Below are 19,673 nucleotides of genomic sequence, written 5' to 3' on the forward strand. Positions count from 1 at the left end.
ATCCTGGATAAAAAAGCACCTGCCACTCCAGGGGAAAGAAGCAACTAGAGTACACAGAATTTGATCATGAACAAGCCTCATTTTGTCTTTCCCTCCTAAGTTTCCAGTTCCACCTAGGCCTTTGATTCAATTCAGAAACAGAGATCATACCAGCAAAAAAGCAGAAAAACTGGCGGAGGTGAAAGTCGATTACTACTTAACGTTGAGTAGAAAATGAGGACTTATTAAGCAATACTTCTAAATGATTTTCAGAATTCTAACCCTCTCATTCACTGACTTAAAAATAATGTATCTATTACTTAGGGGCCTGGCAAGGTAAAGGGCATCTCCTCTAATCTTTGCCCAAAACTTTTCCTAAAATACTCCATATTATAATATAGTCCATTATAATATACCCATATTATAAATGCATATATTTACTAACTTTCCTTAGGATGAAAAGATGGCTTAAATAATCATTAGCTTAGTTTTAACACCCAAAATAATGGTTGCTATGTAAATTCTAAGGTTTTTTTCCATAAAATAATAAAGAAGTTTAGAGGAAGCCAAAAATAATTTAAATGAATCCAAGTTTAATTTAAAAGTTACATCTAAAAGAAGAGATGTACAAAGCAGCAGTTGTAGACTCATTAATAACATGGAAAAGCTGGTAATTAGAAAATTCATGTAATCGCATTGATATTCTAATCTAAATTTTATGTATAAAGTTAATTTCAAAGTATGTAGAATAAGTATTAATTCTGAAAATAACACTTGCATGCATATGGTAACAACATTTAACTAAAGGTATTATTAAGTAGCAAAGAAATACTATTAATTTATAAAGAAGGTAGTTTTTCTATTCAACTACTAAAGTCCCAATTCTAATAAAACACATCAAAATTAACAAATAATTATGATTCATTTAATGTTTCATCTTTAGGTTCTTCATAATCTTCTTTGGGAAACATCCAAAGATAGGTTAATCTAAATTTAAAAATGACAAAATTGAATTCTTGTTAATATAAAATATCATCATCAGTAGTCACTGAAATTTTTTAGCATTTCTAAGGCTATAAAGCAACAGTTAGAAACTCCCTGTACTTAACTGTTTTAATGACTTTTACTTTCTCTAGCTGAACATAGAAAGTTTCCAACACACTCAGTGTGTAACTCATATTTTTCTTTTCAGCTCCAACTCCTGCCAATACCCTTGGTGACTTCAACAGTCCCATTTACAAGAAATGTGCCACAGAAACATTGTATCACAGGTCTTCACCTCCAGGCCACTTACAACCAAGGCCATTGCCTAGACAGTCATCACTGGAACCTGTGCTTTACCTCTAGGTGCTGAAACTTTTCAAATGTTTCCAGATGACATATTTTTATCAGTGAAGATCATATAACTCAAGATGCGATCCTTTGGAAAGTTATATTACATATATTTTTAGACCCCTATACTCTCACTAAGCAAGGTCTCTGCCCTCCTTTGAACTCCCAATCCCGTGATCTCCTGCAAGTTTCATTTGTCTCCCTCCTCAGCCCCACAATAATCTCTCTCATTACTCCTGACTCCAAATAATCCCTGTAATCCCTATAATCCCTGACTCCAAAACCGAAAATTCCTCTTTATCCTCAGCATTGCCTGATACTCTGTACTCAGTCCTCTCCTCTCTCTCCATCTTCACATTAAAGTCTTCATCTACATCTACTGTTAGAACTACAGGTGACCTTTATGCACTGCAGATATCACACTACCTCCCTTACAACACTTCCAATAACTTGCTTAGCATTTTTGCCTGGGTACCTCACTATTACCTAAAATTCAACATGTCAAAAGTAAAACTCAGTACCTTCATGAAATTAGTCCTTTCTCCTGACTTCCTTATTTCTTATTCACTCTCTAAACTCAGTATCATCTTATCCCCATACCTGATCATTTGTCTTCTCTCTGCACCCTCTGCAACCCTCATTTAAGTGCATTTTACTTTTCACTTGGATGCTATTACAATCCCCAGATTTTCTTTTTCACCTCCTATTTCACCTCCATTACAAATATTTCCACAAATGATATCATATTCTTTCTAAAATGCAAATCTGATAGCTCTACTGCTTTAAAATGTTCTTTATATTTATAAAGAAACAAGATATTTGCATACCCTTATTACCTTCCTATGAAATACTTATTAATTACAAAAGGAAAAATAGTAACTATAAATGGATAACAACTTAACCAAGAGCTCAAAGTTAACATCATCAATAAGGGATCAGTGAAGATCATATAACTCAAGATGCGATCCTTTGGAAAGTTATATTACATATACGTTCCAGCCAAAAAATGCATAACATGAATCAAATCGTAAGTAGGCATCAGCAAGTCTTGAGAAATAGCCTGAAAAAATGACTGTCCTGTATTCTTCAAAAATATCAATATCAAAAAAGACAAACACTAAAAAACTGCTACAGATTACAGAAGACCAAAGAGAAACGACAACTAAACACAATACATGATCCTGAACTGTATATCTAGTACCAAAATTAAAAAAAAAATTCCTATTAAAGACATTATTGGGGGCAATAGGAAAAAAGTGAAATGTAGGTTATAAATTATGTTTCATATTGATGTTCAATTTCCTGAATTTGATAACTGTAGTGTGGTTATACAAAAAGATACCCCTGCTCTTAGGTTACACACACTGAAGTATTTATACACAGACAGAGAAGAAGAATGAGCAAGCAAACATGGCAAGATGTTAAAAAACAGCATATCTTAGTAAAGAGTATATTGGAGTGCTTTGTATTGGCCTAATAGTCTTTCTGTAAATTTGAAATCATTTAGAATAAAAGATTAAGAAAATGGTCCATTTCTTCATTCCCTACTGAATGAAGTACAAATCCTCTGCCCAAAATTCAAGTTAGACTCTTAGAAATACTATCTCAGTATACTTTTATAACTTTCTTAGGTTACTGTGTCAAACAATCTTTAATCAAAGTGTACATTCCCTACACATACATTCCCTAAACGTTTTCTTGACTCCATGAATTTGCTCATGTTCATGTCTAAAATATAGTCTCAGCTGGACACAGTGGCTCATGTCTGCAATTCCAACACTTTGGAAAGCTGAGGCAGCAGGATTACTTGAGGCTAGGAGTTCGAGACCAACCTGGCCAACATAGCTAGATCCCAAACTATACAAAATAAAAATTTAACTAGCCAGGCATGGTGGTGCGTACTTGTAGTCCTGTCTACTTGGGAGGGAATGCTGAAGTGGGAGGATCACTTGAGCCCAGGAGTTAGAAGCAGTAGTGAGCTATGATCGAGTGACTATACTCCAGGCTGGGTAGAGAGTGAAACCGTGTCTCTTTAAAATAAAAAAATTTTAAAAAAGGATAACTGTGTGTAGATTTCAGTAGATCAGCAGAGGTGACCAAAAAGAAAGTAGTAGTAGACAGCCTAAAGAAAATCAGAGGTACGTGACCAGAGGTCAATGGTAGGGTGGAGATTTAAGGGTAATATACCCAGGAAGAGTAATTGAAGCTATAAAAATCTGTGAGTTATCTCAGAGTGAATATGTAAAGAGAGAATGGGGCCAACAATTACTCCTAGGACAGCATTTGTTATTAGGCGGTAGCAAAGGTAAATATGGTAAGTGAGGTAGGACAAGGGCCATAACACAGCCTGCAGTGCAGGACACTAAGAAATAAAAAGGAGCAGTAGTAAGATAGCATGAAATATGATAATATATTCAAAGGAAAAGAGAACAAAGTAGAGGTATAAACAAAAAGAAGAAGATTCTGTCCTCAGAGGGTACAATAGAAAAAAAGAAAGAAGAAGAAGAAGGAAAAACATGGAGCATAATAGCATGACGGACACGGGACCCAAATGAAGTTTTAAAGGTCAGTAAGTATTTTAATGAGCGCCTACTATGTGCCAAACATTGGATTTAAGAAAGGAAATAGGCTGGAATTAGCAATAGTTGGTTATACACTAGGGTTTGGAGAAGGGAGAATATAGAAGGGAAGGGAAAAACATCTACACTCTATAATTATTACCTAAATAGATTCTTACCAGAAGATAAGAAGATTCATCTTGTATAATTTGAGCCTGCAAACAACATAAAAAATAAGGAAAATTTAAGTTGGCATCTAGCACTGGTTTTCCCATTAATAAATACATATTATGGAATACAAGTTGTAATACATTTTTAAACATAATTATGAGTTTTATAAAGTTCTGTAACCTAGTTTAACACTGTAATGTAAAATAATGAGCTTGTTTGGAAGAGGCTATTTATGGAAAACACAGCATATCATTTTAAGTTGTTAAATAATCCTTACAAGATTACATTTAAGATAAGGCCTCTTGCTGAGGCAGAAAAGAACCCAACAAGCTCAAAGTTATGCAGTGATCTGAACTAGCACTCAGAAGTATGTCCAGGTTTTGTGCACACTGCTCTGCCTATTCAAACATCCTTTTTAAGATACCTCTGATTACTTTTCTTTTTCCTATCCACCCCCCACCTCATTCTCCTCCTTTCTGGATAAGAAAAGTGAAACACATTATCACTAATCTGCCATTATTGCAAACAATTCATGCTACCACTGATGCAATATTATATGAATCATACGTTTCCACTGCTTGCAAAATGGCATTCTGTTTTCATGATTATCTTATGAAAATATTGTGCATGAAATTAAATATTGCGGTTTTACTGACTATGAAACAGAAGTTGCCATAGAATGACTGTACTAAGAACTCACAGAAACATTCATGATAGCATGTGCAGGAAAGAAAGACGTGTTAAGGAAAGAAATGTATGTCAAGGAAAGAAAATAACTTGTGATTTATCAATTCACATGGCATTATTAGTTACATGAATTTTATCCAACTTAATTTTTTGAAAATCCGGAACTACAAATTATTTTAATAAACACACCAGACTACATCTAATTTTGCTCTGACCACGATATCAACTCAATAGTGATGCAGCTTTAGAGCACGGTTTAATTCATGAGTTGTTTTCCAGGAATGAAATAATGACATCAAGGCCATAACTCAAGGGCAGATTTTGTTAAATGCATTAAGCAGGAGTGTAGCTTCCATGGATAGGAAATGACTTCACCAAGTGACACAATGTAAAATTTTATATTGCAGTTAAGTTAAAATGTTTTTCTTCATCAATACTGATGAGTTTTGTAATTTCTATTTTTTAATTGCCATTAAGATTCACATTTAACAGAAAAGTATGTTCCCTTTGCTAAGTAAATTCCAGTCATTCCTTCTACATTCCTCCACTCACTCCTATACCTGTGCTCTCTGCACTCACTGCTTCTAGGTACTCTGTACTTCTAATTATGATGAACAGTGATAGATAATATGCTAGTCTCATTTCTATAGTTCTGTACATTGAATGTGACAATTAAGAAAACTGCTGATCTCATGCAATCCCAGGATAACTAAACTGTTACAGAGGCCACTCTTTTTAACACAATAAAAATTATGTTAACTTACTTTCACTAGATAACCTTTGGCATTTCAGCCTGTGTCTATATTTTTCATTTTCTTCAAGCATTCTTGAAATGACTTTGTATACTCTATTCCATACTAAAACCTTAAAAAGATAAGCACAGTAAAAGAATGCTGAGCAGAAAAGTAGGAATATATTTTCATGGAGGCAACCAGGAATGACTCAACTGTGTTGTATGTCAATTGATATCATCATTAAAGGCTATATCAGCATTTAGAGAACTAAAACCTAAGTGTAATTGTTTACCCACAATCACTGAAATATCTGTTCTCTTCTTTGAAATTCCTGGAATTTCCTTCCTGTAGTATTTAAATTAACAGTCCTGGATGAAGTTGCCTTTCAAAGGCAATGACTATAAAGTCCAACCTAATTGATTCTAACACATTCCATTCTGAAAGGCAATTTTAAAAAATTGTGAATTTATATTCCAATGATTAAACCATTGGGCAATGATTTTATTTTTAAATGTATTTTATTCCAGTTAAGAACTAAGTATTTCTCCTAGGACACACCAAAGCAATAGGACTAGAGAACGTAAATATACTGGAAGAGAAAGAACAAGGATTATAGAATCAAACAAATAGATCTAGGCTCAAATTCTGGCTTTGCCATTTTCCAGTTGCCTGACAATGGGAGAGTATTTTAATCTCATCTAGGAATAACTTCATACACTGGATTATGAGAATTAAGGAAAAAATATTTAATACATATGTAAAGCACCTACCCCAGTATCTGGCACACAGTAATTAAAAGGAAGTATTGGTTATTGCTCTTTTCTCCTCACCTAAAAGGAACTGGTTCTCAGAAGAAACATCTCTTAGTACAGTAGGAAAATTAGATGCTCACTCAAAATACATTTGGTAGAAGAGTTATTAACCGCTAATGCTATTTTATACCATACACAGATATCAAACAACTCAAAGCTCAGAAACAACACAATGTTATGTGTCACTATCAACCAATAATTTCTTTAAACTGAATATAAATGATGCTGTGAAGTATAAACATACAGTGGCAATCAAAGATTTGCAGAGCATCTGATCTCGAATATGTTCAAAACACTCAAGTTACCATGACATTTGGACAACTAGCAGCGAGAACAGTTCAGCAGCAGTGGATCATCCTTCTCAGATTGCCTGCTAGAAACCTATTACATATTCCTTGTCTTTAAAAAGACCACTATAGATACATTATTCTTTTCTATGAAATCTGTGATTTTCTTCTTATACTACATTATCTGTCACAGTTTATTATCTTCTTTGGAACATATATCATGCTTTGAAAAATCCTCCAATGGGGTTACATTTTGATTAAAATGTGTTTTATACCTTCACTGGTATAACACTGGAAGGACAATTCTTTATGGTTAATAAATATTTCCAAACCCAGTTCCATTTCTGCTGAATTACTTCTATTTCTCATTTCAGAAAATTAAATTATTCAAAAGATGGAACTATTTTCACTGTCTTGAATATCTTTACACATTTGTATTTAGAGAGGATGATCTAAAATTCAAATATTGCTCATTCTCCTTCATACCAATATACCTTTTTCTTTTTCTTCATTATTTTGGAAGCTTCATTCAATGGTATGGGAAAATCAAACTTTTTAGCTGCATCCTTCTGGATTAAACCTAATATTTAAGAAGAAAGTGAAAAGGTCAACATATGTAAGGATTTACTATTTGAAAATACAGACCATAGACCGGTGGTCTCAAGCCTGTAATCCCAGCACTTTGGGAGGCCGAGACGGGCGGATCACGAGGTCAAGAGGTCGAGACCATCCTGGCTAACGCGTTGAAACCCCGCCTCTACTAACAATACAAAAAAAAAAAAACTAGCCGGGCGAGGTGGCAGGCGCCTGTAGTCCCAGCTACTCCGGAGGCTGAGGCAGGAGAATGGTGGAAACCCGGGAGGCAGAGCTTGCAGTGAGCTGAGATCTGGCCACTGCACTCCAGCCCGGGCGGCAGAGCAAGACTCCGTCTCAAAAAAAAAAAAAAAAAGAAAATAGAGACCATATAAATGTTTCCTGAGGTCTCTTTGAGGATTTTTATACTTGTTGGTATATTTCTGATCACCAGGTAATACTGGTTTACCAGTTCACTAACAACATGTTGAAAACAACCAAGAAAACTAGACATAATCTGGCAAGTACCTAGCAAATCATCCAGCTAGTTCAGTCTTCCTTTTCTGCTTTGTAAGGCTAATCCCAAAAAGACCAACAACAGAATGAACAAATACCAGATAACACATCTTGCCCCAGTGTATCTCTACAGTCTCCATTCTTCTCAGTGCAACTCCAGACAGACACTACACTTCCAACTACACAATACTACACAATACCTCGTGGTTCCTCAAATGTATCTAATTCCTAAGACTTTCAGCACACGCACACACACACACACACACACACACACACACCCACCCACACACCCACACACTTCCCAGGCAAATTTCTACCTGTTCTTCAAGACTCAGCTCACACGTACCTCTTTCTCTACAGTCTTCCCTCAAGCACCTGCAGCTCAACACCCAGCACTGGCTCCCAGAACACCTTCTTCACAGCACTCAGCCCACCTTTTTATCACGTGTTTCCTCCACTAGGCTCTGACCTCCTGGAGGGCAATGGCCATGTGTGTCTTACTCAACTTTCCACTCACACTACCACACACACAGTAGTATAATACGGGTTATCCAGAGTGAACGGGCTTCCTGAACACTCACAAAACCATGCTGCCTTCCCAAATGTTAACTGTTAGAAGAAAACCCAAGGGTTTGTTTTTCCAAAGACAAAATTATAAAATAATGAACATGTGTTCCCCGAAAGTCTTTATATTGGCTCTCATTTTGTCTAGAATATTCCCTCACCTCAACCCTTCCCCACCTTGTTCCTGCCCTACCACTACTCTATATCTCACTTTCTTCTACTCATTCAATACTTAGCTTTCCAGGGAGCATTCTCTGATCTGACAAAGCACCCTCCGCTCAGGTATCATAGGATTTATCACACTGTTTACTTGAGGAGTGTGTTTTATTCTTCACTGGAGATCCAGTATCCAATTCTATAGATATCGGCTATACAATAAGTATTCCATTTATTGAATAAACTAGAATATGCTCTAAAATGGCATTTCTCAATTTGTGAGATACATGCCACTGATTTGGAGCAGGTCACAGACATACAGACATAGCACTAAGGAATATTAACTCGTGGTGAGAAACTCATTCCCTTTCCAGTTTTTTTCAATCTTCTGATTACATTTGGGAGAAAGTCTAAGTTTGGTACCAGTATGTCATCAAGCCTTCTCTAAGACTTGTTCGTTTCCCTTTGTGACCACAGACAACTCTCAGCAGACAACCTACTTAGCTAGAATTTAATAATACTGTTTTGCCTTTATTATATTTGTTTCTAATTAATTTCTATTTATAGCAAATGGTACAGGTTTTCCACTGAAGTAATGATTTAAAGTGTTCTAAAAAGAAATTTAATTAAAAGGGAAAATGTACTTATTTAAATAAATATATTAAGTAAACAATAGTACAGATGATATGTAGGTATGGCATAGAAAAATAAGTTTGGGAAACTCTGCTCTCCATATACCCATATCAATCGTTCCCTCTAAATGCCTACAACCTTTGGAATACTGTATTTGTATCATTCCCAAATGCTTCTTGTTTGTAAATCTTACCCAACATAAACCTATACTCCTTGAGAAAGCACAGGAGTCATCAAAAGTCTACCCGTAATTACTTGGGGATCTAAAATACAGCAAGTACAGAAGATATGAAAAAGAAAAAAGACATATTTCTTCACTCATTTTGTGTATTGTACTGAGACTATCTCCAGTGTATTTCATGGATTTTGTCCTGACTTACGTTTCAAATCTTTCTCTAGTCCTCTTTCCACCTACTCTGACCCAGTTGTTCTTCCTAATCGCTGCCCATCACTGATCCATACTCAGCGCTTTGTTCACATGTTTTCCCTACCTAATTCTATCTCAGCCCCACGTGTAAATCTCATGGAGCTTCCACGACCATAAAGCCTTCCCTGATTCTCTCATTCCCCAAATCATTCACCACTTCCAAAGTATTCATTTGTACTTCCGCTCATTCATCATCTTCCATTATGTATAAATTATAAATGTAGCTTTCAAGTTCTGTAAGGACAGGGAACTGGCCTGATTTATTAGTCTTATTTGAAATGTTAGAAGAGTTGATTTGCCTACTCCTGAATCTCTAAACTTCAGTATATTTTCCAAACAGATTACAGTTTATCTTTCAGAAGTGTAGCTGTCTCTGATAACTTTACTCCACCCCACCATTCAAAAATCTTCAGTGACTATAAAAATGACAGTCTCCAAGGTATTCCATAATGTGGTCCAAAACTTTTCATTCATTCAATAAACAGTACATGTCCACTGTGTGCTAGACATGCTAATCACCATCTTCCCTTCAAGCCTCTCTGTTCAATGTGCCAGCATTTACTGGGCACTTATTCTGTGCCAAACACTGTGCTAGGCACTCTGCATGTATTACTTCATTTAACCTTCACAGCAACCCTTTAAGGTAGGAACCATTACCCCCATTTTACAGATAAGGACACTGAGAATAATAGTGGTTAACTAACTTGGCCAATATTATCCTGCTGATAAATGACAGAATCAAGGATTATGTCTTTCTGACTTCAAAGCCAATGCTCCTGATAACCTCTACTGTCCCACTAGTGATTTCTCTATTCATGTCCCCTGATTTTCTGCATCTATGCCTCTTCTTTCCTTGAACTTGACTAGCAAAGCTATTCTCAGCTCACTCTTACAACACTCATATCTACTAGTTTATATTCCCATTATTCATTAATAAGTCCCTTGAGAGCAGACTACTCGTCTGACACATCTGTGTCACTAACACCTGACCTAGTGCCCACAAACATGATAAGTTTTAAGTAAATGTTACTGAAAAAATAATTCATTTTTCCCCCATAGAGGGTGACACATTTAATTAATGTCTACTTAATATTAACATTAAGGGCTGGGTGTGGTGGTTCATACCTGTAATCCCAGCACTTTGGGAGGCCAAGCTGGGTGGATCACCTGAGGTCAAGAGTTCAAGACCAGCCTGGCCAACATGGTGGAATCCCGTCTCTACTAAAAATACAAAATTAGCCAGGCATGGTGGCACATGTCTGTGGTCCCAGCTACTTGGGAGGCTGAGTCAGAAGAATCACTTGAACCTGGGAGGCAGAGGTTGCAGTGAGCTGAGATCACACCACTGCACTTCATCCTGGGAGACAGTGCGAGACACTGTCTCAAAACAAAAACAAACATTAAGTACACCCAAGACTGAGTAAAACCTAAGCACTTAAGCACTTTCTGGCTTGGTTTAAATATAAGTCTATCCCAGGACCCCCTTCCCTTGACTATATCCTTGTCTTCGCAAGCACAGCAGGGTGGTCACTGATGTTAGTAGCTCCATTATCCATCCAGTTGCCCAGCACAGAGACTTCAGACTCGACCACAATTCTTCCTTCTCTCTTTCAATAAGCTATGTCCATTCTGCCTCCACTGCCAATGCCTTAGTTCAGGCCTTCACTCTTTCCACTGGACTACTGTAACTGCCTCGTAACTGTTCTCTGGCCTCCAATCTCTCCCACCCCACAATTCCTTTGTGGCAGGGGTAACATGATCAGATCCAGAGGAAGGAGAACTAAGAGGCGGGAGTGGCTGGACCGAGAAGAAGCTCCAAAACACTTCCCAAAGCCAAACTTGCACCAAAAAAAGATCATGGTTACTGTTTGGTGGTCTGCTGCCAGTCAGATCCACTACAGCTTTCTGAATCCCAGCAAAACCATGACATCTGAGAAGCATGCTCAGCAAATCGACGAGATGCTCCAAAAACTGCAATGCCTGGAGGCAGCACTGGTCAACAGTAGGGCCCAATTCTCCACGACGACGACAGACCATACACTGCACAACCAATGCTTCAAAAGTTGCACAAATTGGGCCACAAAGTTTTGCCTCATCCACCATATTCACCTGATCTCTTGCCAACCAACTACCACTGCTTCAGGCATCTGGACAACTTTTTGCAGGGAAAACGCTTCCACAACCAGCAGAACACAGAAAATGCCTCCCAAGTGTTCATCAAATCCCAAAGTGTGGACTTTTATACTACAAGAATAAACACTTACTTCTTGTTGGCAAAAATGTGTTGATTGTAATGGTTCCTATTTTGATTAAGAAAGATGTGTTTGAGCCTAGTTATAGTGACTTAAAAGTCAAGGTCCAAAACCACAATTACTTTTGCACCAACCTAATAAATTATCAAAGTAAATTTAGTTCTGAAAGAATAGCAAACAAAATATTTACATATTTTTCAACTTGAGTTTTTTTCCAGTCTAACCTGCCTCTAAGTCAATCCCCCCTGTACAGCACGGACTAATAAATCTGACCCTATCACTTTTCTTTTTTTTTTTGAGACAGAGTCTTGCTTGTCACCTAGGCTAGAGTGCAGTGGCACGATCTTGGCTCACTGCAACCTCCACCTCCTGGGTTCAAGCCATTCTCCTGCCTCAGCCTCCTCAGTAGCTGGGATTACACGTGCGTACCACCACACCTGGCTAATTTTTGATTTTTAGTAGAGATAGGGTTTCACCATGTTGGCCAGGCTGGTCTCAAACTCCTGACCTCGTGATCTGCCCGCCTTGGCCTCCCAAAGTGTTGGGATTACAGGTGTGAGGCACCGTGCCCGGCTCCTATCACTTTTCTTATTCACAATCTTTTAATGCAGGGCTTCTGGGTAGCTGAAGACAACAGCAAGCAAAAAACCACACCCTCAACATTACTTTAAGACAAAGGATGCTGAAGCTGCAAAATAACTGTAAGTAAAATGAAAGAAAAACATTAAATTGCTGCTCTATGATCCCATATGCCCTAGACCTACAGGGGCTCTGGCCAGGAGGGAAGAGAAACTAGAAACACTACAAAAATGTTTCAAAAGAGCTGAAGTGACCAATATTAAGATTACATGCATTCTAAATCTGAAAATACTAAAAAAAAAAAAAAAAACTAGGCAAATCAGAGTACAGACTATAGGGAAGAAATTTAAAGAGACAGACACAACACAGAATGCCAAGTATGCAATATAATGGATAGACTCAGTTTAAAGGGGCAAGCAAGATTTAAAGGAGCAGTCTTCCAATGGCATGGTTTCTGAGGTGAAAAGAACAAAAAGGATGACAAATTAGGTCACAGAGAAAACACGAGTAACATCCATAAAATGAAGGCATCACAAACAATACTCTTGATCAGAATAAACCTACCATTTACTAGCAAAAATTAAAAATAAAACTCTGAGACGCTCTGAAAACTTAAAATTTTTAAATCTATTAAGCAACTCTATGGAAAAGAGTTAAAAATTACAGAATTTCTTTTAAAAATAGTGACAATGAAAACACTACATATTGGAAACTATGGGATGTATTTAAAGTAGTGGTTAGAAGAAAATTCATTGCACTAAACACTTAATAACAAGAATAAAAATAAATGAATTAAATGTCCTGCTCACAAAAAAAATATAAGAAGAACAAAGTAAACCAAAAGAAAGAACAAGAAATAATATTAAAAGCAGAAATTAATGAGGAAGAGACTAGAGAAACAAAATATCTAATTAATAAATCAGAACCTTGATTTATTAAGGTTTTTTAGAGACAGGTTCTCACTCTGTCTCTCCAGGCTGAAGGCCATATCATAGCTCACTAAAGCCTTGAACTGCTCGCCTTAAGCAATCCTCCCGTCTCAGCCTCCCAAAGTAGTAAACTTAGAGGTGTGAGGCACTGTACCTGGCCAAAATCTTAGTTTAAAAAAAAATTAACAAACCAGACAAAATGTTGGCTAATTTGATCACGAAAAAGGGAGAGTGCACATATATACAGGAAAAGAAATGACAAGAGGGAAATAACCATTAAAATGCAAGAAAATGTTTAAACATCATAAGACACTACTTTGCAGACATCTATGCAAACGAATTTGGAAACCCAGATCAAACAGAGAATTCCTTAAGGAAATACAGGTTACTAAAATTGACCTATTAGAGTTAGGAAGCCTACAAAGGTCAATCTCCATAGAAAATATAGAGAAGGTTATTAAGGAATTATCCCACAAAAAGCACTAGGTCCTAATAGTTACAGAAGAATTCTACCTAAGCTTCAAACACAAGATAATCCCAACATTCTATAAATTATCCAAGAGCATAGAAAAGGAAAAATTCCTGATTCCTTTTATGAAGTAAACACAGCTCTGATACCTAAACCCGATAAAGGAGTACAAAGAAAAACTAAAGATCACTATCCCTCCTGAATACTGATGCAAAAATTATAAACAAATTATTAGCAGAGTCCAACACTATATTAGGAAAATAACACACCAAAACCAAGTAGAATTTACTTCAGGAATGCAAGGTTGGTACAACAATCAGAAATCCATTTATATTACATTCCATATTAATAAATAAATCTAAAGAAAAAGAGTATCTCCATAGACCTGAGAAATCCTCTGACAAAAATCAACACCCATTCATGATAAAAAAAAAAAAAAAAAAAACTGAAAAAATAAGTATTGAGGGATACTTTGTAATATTTGAAATATATAATCCTTAGTCAGATAGCCAGTACCTTATTTAATGGGGAAACACTATAGGCATTTCCCCTATGGTCAGGAACAAGGCTAAGGTGCCCGCTATCTCCAATAGTATTCAACATTGCCCCTGAGGTATTAGCAAATGCAATTAGACAAAATAAATCTATCGCAGGCAAAGAATGGGTGAAAAAGAAACAAAATTATACCTCTTTACAAATAATATATATTGGTATCTGGAAAATCATGAGAATCAAGGATAAAACTAATAATAAAAGTGTCCAGTGAGTTAACAAGATCTAAAATTAGCATGCAAAAACCAATAGGCTAAGTGAAAGAAGCCAGTCACAAAAGCCCACATACTCTATGATTCAACATATATGAAATGTTCAAAATGGTTAAATCTATGGAGACAGAAAACAGATTAGTACTTGGTTAGGGCTGAGCTTATGCGTAAAGGAGGGCAAATAGGGAGAATGGTGGGCAATGTTTAATGGATACAGGGGTTCTCTTGGGGTTAAAAATATTCTAAAATGATGGTTACACAAGCATGAATATGTCAACTATGCGTGCAAAATGGGTGAACTGTATGCACTGTGAACTACAGTTTAATAAAGTTATTATTTTATAAGTACAGGTGATGGAAATGTTCTATATCTCGATTATGGTGGCAGTTACTAGGGTGTGTATAAATCTGGCAAACCTCTTCAAAACATATGTAAATTAATCCTCAGTAAAGTTGATTTAGAAAAACCAAGAGAGGGCTAGGCGTGGTGGCTCATGCCTGTAATCCCAACACTTTGGGAGGCTGAGGCGGGTGGATCACCTGAGGTCAAGAGTTTGAGACCAGCCTGGTCAACATGGTGAAACCCCATCCCTACTAAAAACAGAAAAAAAATTAGCTGGGCGCAGTGGCAGGTGCCTGTAATCCCAGCTACTTGGGAGGCTGAGGCAGAAGAACCACTTGAACCAGGACAGTGGAGGTTGCAGTGAGCCAAGATCATGTCACTGCACCCTAGCCTGGGCCACAGGGCAAGATTCTGTCTCAAAAACAAGGAAAAAGAAAAACCAAGAGAGGCCTGGCCCAGTGGCTCATGCATGTAATCCCAGGGCTGGGAGGCTGAGGCAGGAGGATCACTTCGGCCCAGTAGTTCAAGACCAGCCTGGGCAACACAGGGAGACCCCCATCTCTACAAAAGATAAAAAAGTAGCTGGGCATGGGGGTGCCCACCTGTGGTCCTAGCTACCCGGGAGGCTGAGGTCAAGGCTTCAGTGAGCCTGTGATTGGACCACCACACTCCAGTCTGAGTGACACAGCAAGAACCCATCTCAAAAAAAATAAATTGGCTTCCTATACACAGTAAGCATTTAGAGAGCATTACGTAAAAAGAAACCCCATTTACAACAGCAAAGAAGATTAAATATTTAGGAATAAATTGATCAAGACATATGCAAAACCTATAGGAGGCTAATTTTTGAATTTAAGACATTTCCTGATTTAAATGTAAAGTTTATGCTCTTTTTAGTCAGGATGACGCAACAGCATCCAGAAGTCAGTCCTCCAGGTGAGGGGGGTTCACGAAGTCAACCAATCTCACTCAGCCAGAACCGCAACACGCAGGACAAAAGCCTCCGTGAGGGGGCCGTAAAGGCTCCATTTAACAACCTCTCCTCTTATGTCAGGTGCCCGTCCCGGCTACCGCGAGTCCTCTGAAGGGAATTACTGGGTTTCTACTTTGCCCCCGCGTGCTCGCAACACGGCTTGACAGGAAAGCCGCCCCCAACCTCCACGTGCCGCAAGATGGCGCCCAGCAGGTGAGCCCGCCCCGCCGCGCCCCTTCCCGCCCCGCCCCGCCGCGCCCGGTCCCACGGTGCCACCTGCAGGCGCCGGCAGTCTGGTGCCGCTTCGCACGCTCGATGTCCGCAGCTGGGAGGAGGCAGGGGCCGCAGCCTCCACACCAAGGGTCGTGGCGACCCTAGGCCGGGAACCGGAGGGCAACTCACTGCCACCCTGGACTCCCGCCACCGCCGGTGCTTCCCTCGGCTTCTCCTGGCGACAGCCAGCCCTGGACCCCTGACCCCAAAGGCCTTGAGCTCCGCGGCCGCCCAGCTGCAGGACGCCACCGCACTGATGCGAGCCGAAGCGCGTCACATAGACGAAGCGCGCCGAGTGCTGCTCCTGACCCCGGCCTGCCGCCGCCATCACAGCCTCAGTCAACCGCTGCCCGGCCCTCAGCAAACACAACGCTCCAGGCGCCGGACGGCCCACTGTGTAGGCGAGGGGTGCGGGGAGCGGTTAGGGCCAGACCACCCTGCCGGGATTGCGGGGAGGGAGTCAGGGCTGGACCACCGCGCGAGGATGCGGGAGGGGTTAGGACCAGACCACCCCATGGGGATGGGGGAGGCACAGGGTTAGGGCCAGACCATGGCGCCGGGATGAGGGGGGACAGGTTTAGGGCCGGACCACCCCGTAGGGATGCTGTGACGGGGTTAGGGCCACACCACCGCATGGGGATGCGGGGAAGGAGGTTAAGGCTGGACCATCCCACAGGGATGGGGGGGATGGGGCTAGGGCAGGACCACCCACTAGGGATGGGGTGATGGGGTTAAGGCCGGATCACCACATGGGGGTGGCGGGGACCACCATGCAGGGTGGGGTAGGGAGGTTAGGGCCGGACCACTGCTGGGGGACTGGAGGGAGAAAGCTGGGCTTGAGGAGCGAGGGAGCCGGTCATTGTGTGGACTGCAGGAGTAGGGGAAGGGCATGCTGCTGGGAGGTGAGAGGCCCAGGAGAGATGGAGAGAAGTGGAAAGAGGGCGGGTGCTGGGTTGGGGACGATGACGAGGTACAGACCCCTCAGAGGAAACGAGCTACTCCAAGAACAGGGTGGGAGAAAGGAACCAGGTCACTACTAGGGAGAGGGAGACACCCCCATGCTTTGGTACGGGAGGATTTCAGAGTGAGGAACCCACACAGGACTTGAGCAGCCTGGAGCATCGGCCACGTGAATCTGGGAGCCTGGGGGAGAACACAGAGCCCTTGGCTGCCGGAAGGTTCCAGTATGCCCTTGGCCTGGTAGGTGGTGGCGATGGAGCCATGATCCCCAAGAGACACAGGGCTGAGAAGACAGGGATGTGAGGCCCAACCTGGTTAGGCACTGGCCAGCTGGGTTATTTGGGCAAGCCCTTTACCCTCTCTCTCTCCTTTTTCCTTTTTTTTTTTTTTTTTTTTTTTTTGAGATGGAGTCTCGCTCTGTCACCCAGGCTGGAGTGCAGTGGTGTGATCTCGGCTCACTGTAACCTCCATGACCCAGGTTCAAGCGATTCTCCTGCCTCAGCCTCCCAAGTAGCTGGGATTACAAGGATGAGCCACCACACCCCACTTATTTTTGTATTTTTCGTAGAGATTGGGTTTTACCATGTTGGCCAGGCTGGTCTTGAACTCCTAACCTCTGGTGATCCGCCGGCCTTGGCCTCCCAGAGTGCTGGGATTACAGGTGTGAGCCACTGCACCCAGCTGCTTTCCTTCTCTGAGCCTCCAGTGTCTTCAGATGTAAACTCAGGAGAACTGAGTTGTGAGGATAAATCAAAATAAAGTGTATATTCAGCATCTGGCACACAGCGAGAGATAGTTGTCCATTCAGGACATAACCTGTGAGGTGCATATTGTAATTTCTTTGCATTTAAACTTTACAAATAGGTTTCCCACTAACCCTTCCCCCGCCCCCCGCCTTTGTCAGAGTCTTGCTCTTTCGCCAGGGCTGGAATCCAGTGCCGGGGCTGGAGTCCAGTGATGCAATCTCAGCTCATTGTAATCTCTGCCTCCCATGTTTAAGCGACTCACCTGCCTCAATGTTGGGAGACTGCAGGTGTGCACCACCACACCCAGCTAATTTTTGGCTTGGCTAATTTTTGTATTTTTAGTAGAAATAAGGTTTTGCTATGTTGGTCAAGCTGGTCTTGACCTCCTGGGCTCAAGCAATCTGCCAGCCTTGGTCTCCCAAAATGCTGAGATTAGAGGCGTGAACCACTGCACCCAACCTGACCATCTCTTTAAATTCATGTACCATTTTATGCCAGAGGAACTGGGACTCCAAAATGTGAAGTTCCTTCCCCAAAGTAATAGGCAGTGACAGAGACATACTTTCTTAAACATTTGTTATTGAATTATATGCAGAAAGATGCACAAATCATCACTATGTAGATGGTTGAATTTTTACACAGTGAATATACTTGTGTAAGATCCATCAAGGTTAAGAAATGGTGCACTGCAGAAACACCTCATGTCCTCACCCAGTCACCATCCTTTTCCTTTTTGTGATTTCAGATGTCATCAGTGGCCAGATGCCAGTAATACCAGGACTTTGGGAGGCTGAGGAGGGCGCTTTAGCTATAGAGATCAAGGCTGCAGTGAGCCCTGATCACACCACTGCACTCCCCCTGTAGAGCAAAAGACCCTTTCTCCAAAAAAAGAAAAAAAAAAGTCGTCAGTTAGGTTTATCCATTTCATTTACTTTTTTTTTTTTTTTTTTTTTGAGACGGAGTCTCGCTGTCACCCAGGCTGGAGTGCAGTGGCGCGATCTCGGCTCACTGCAACCTCCGCCTCCCAGGTTCACGCCATTCTCCTGCCTCAGCCTCCTGAGTAGCTGGTACTGTAGGCACCTGCCACCACGCCCGGCTAATTTTTTGTATTTTTTAGTAGAGACAGGTTTCACCATGATAGCCAGGATGGTCTCCATCTCCTGACCTCATGATCCGCCTGCCTTAGCCTCCCAAAGTGCTGGGATTACAGGCGTGAGCCACCGTGCCTGGCCTTAATTTACTTCTTTCACTCAAGTTATGTCAGTGAGATACATGTTATTGTGAAACCGAGAGCTAACCTGAATAAACTCACAAAACTTAACCTGCCTTGCTTGCTTTACATTGCTTGCTTCTGGTTGTTCTTAAAACGAGGTGGGTGGATCACTTGAGGTCAGGAGTTCAAGATCAGACTGGCCAACATGGTGAAACCCCGTCTCTACTAAAAAATACAAAAATTTGTCGGCGTGGTAGTGGACACCTGTTATCCAAGCTACTCGGAAGGCCAAGGTGGGAGAATTGCTTAAACCCAGGAGGCAGAAGTTGCAGTGAGCCAAGATTGTGCCACTGCACTCCAGCCTGAGTGACAGAGCAAGACTCTGTCTCAAAAAAGAACAACAACAAAAAAAAAAAAAGAAAAAAGAAAAAAAAAACTAATGCTAGCTATGACCTGAGTCTATGGATGAGAAAGAAAAAAAAAAATCCCACTATTAAGTCATGTAGCCAAACAATACATAACTAAACTCCCACAAGCTTCCTTATAAGATAACATCTCTGGATGTTGGTCGCTATAGTAACGGGTGCTTAAAGGTTGTTTTTCAGGAACTGGAAGGCAGCTCTTGGTCATTTTCAGTCAGTTAAGACCACCAACCCTTCAACTGGGCCTGCATGGATGCCCGAAGAATGACCTTTTGAAGTCAGAGGCCCAAAAACCTCACCCTCAGATCATGCCAATGCAGC

The 19,673-nt window shown here is 40.4% G+C and overlaps 2 protein-coding genes across 2 annotated transcripts in view; both read right to left on the reverse strand.

The window, feature by feature from the left end:
• The window catches only part of NSG2 (neuronal vesicle trafficking associated 2), a 101,411-nt gene extending 97,348 nt beyond the window's left edge, over positions 1 to 4,063 (reverse strand). Inside the window, exon 1 of the mRNA XM_023218965.1 lies at positions 4,049 to 4,063. The gene's annotated coding sequence lies outside the window, so the exon portion shown is untranslated. The remainder of the gene's footprint in view (positions 1 to 4,048) is intronic.
• Positions 758 to 16,354, reverse strand: C4H5orf47 (chromosome 4 C5orf47 homolog). The gene is made up of 5 exons (XM_026456424.1): positions 16,015 to 16,354; positions 7,055 to 7,140; positions 5,492 to 5,591; positions 4,049 to 4,084; positions 758 to 966 (listed from the first exon to the last, which is right to left on the reverse strand). The coding sequence occupies exons 1-4, from the start codon at positions 16,337 to 16,339 to the stop codon at positions 4,065 to 4,067; spliced, it is 531 nt and encodes a 176-aa protein (XP_026312209.1). The 5' UTR covers positions 16,340 to 16,354; the 3' UTR covers positions 758 to 966; positions 4,049 to 4,064.
• Between the last annotated feature and the right edge of the window lie 3,319 nt (positions 16,355 to 19,673).

Source organism: Piliocolobus tephrosceles, chromosome 4 (assembly GCF_002776525.5).
Source record: "Piliocolobus tephrosceles isolate RC106 chromosome 4, ASM277652v3, whole genome shotgun sequence".
Lineage (NCBI taxonomy): Eukaryota > Metazoa > Chordata > Mammalia > Primates > Cercopithecidae > Piliocolobus > Piliocolobus tephrosceles.

Excerpts from the sequence above, each read along its gene's own strand:
- C4H5orf47 (XM_026456424.1), bottom strand. The coding sequence starts at position 16,339 with ATGGCGGCGGCAGGCCGGGGTCAGGAGCAGCACTCGGCGCGCTTCGTC. Across the intron at positions 5,592-7,054 it reads TAATGAAGAAAAAGAAAAAG|GTTTTAGTATGGAATAGAGT; the intron begins GTATATTGGTAT and ends TATCTTTTTAAG. Across the intron at positions 4,085-5,491 it reads CCAAAGGTTATCTAGTGAAA|GCTCAAATTATACAAGATGA; the intron begins GTAAGTTAACAT and ends TGTTGTTTGCAG.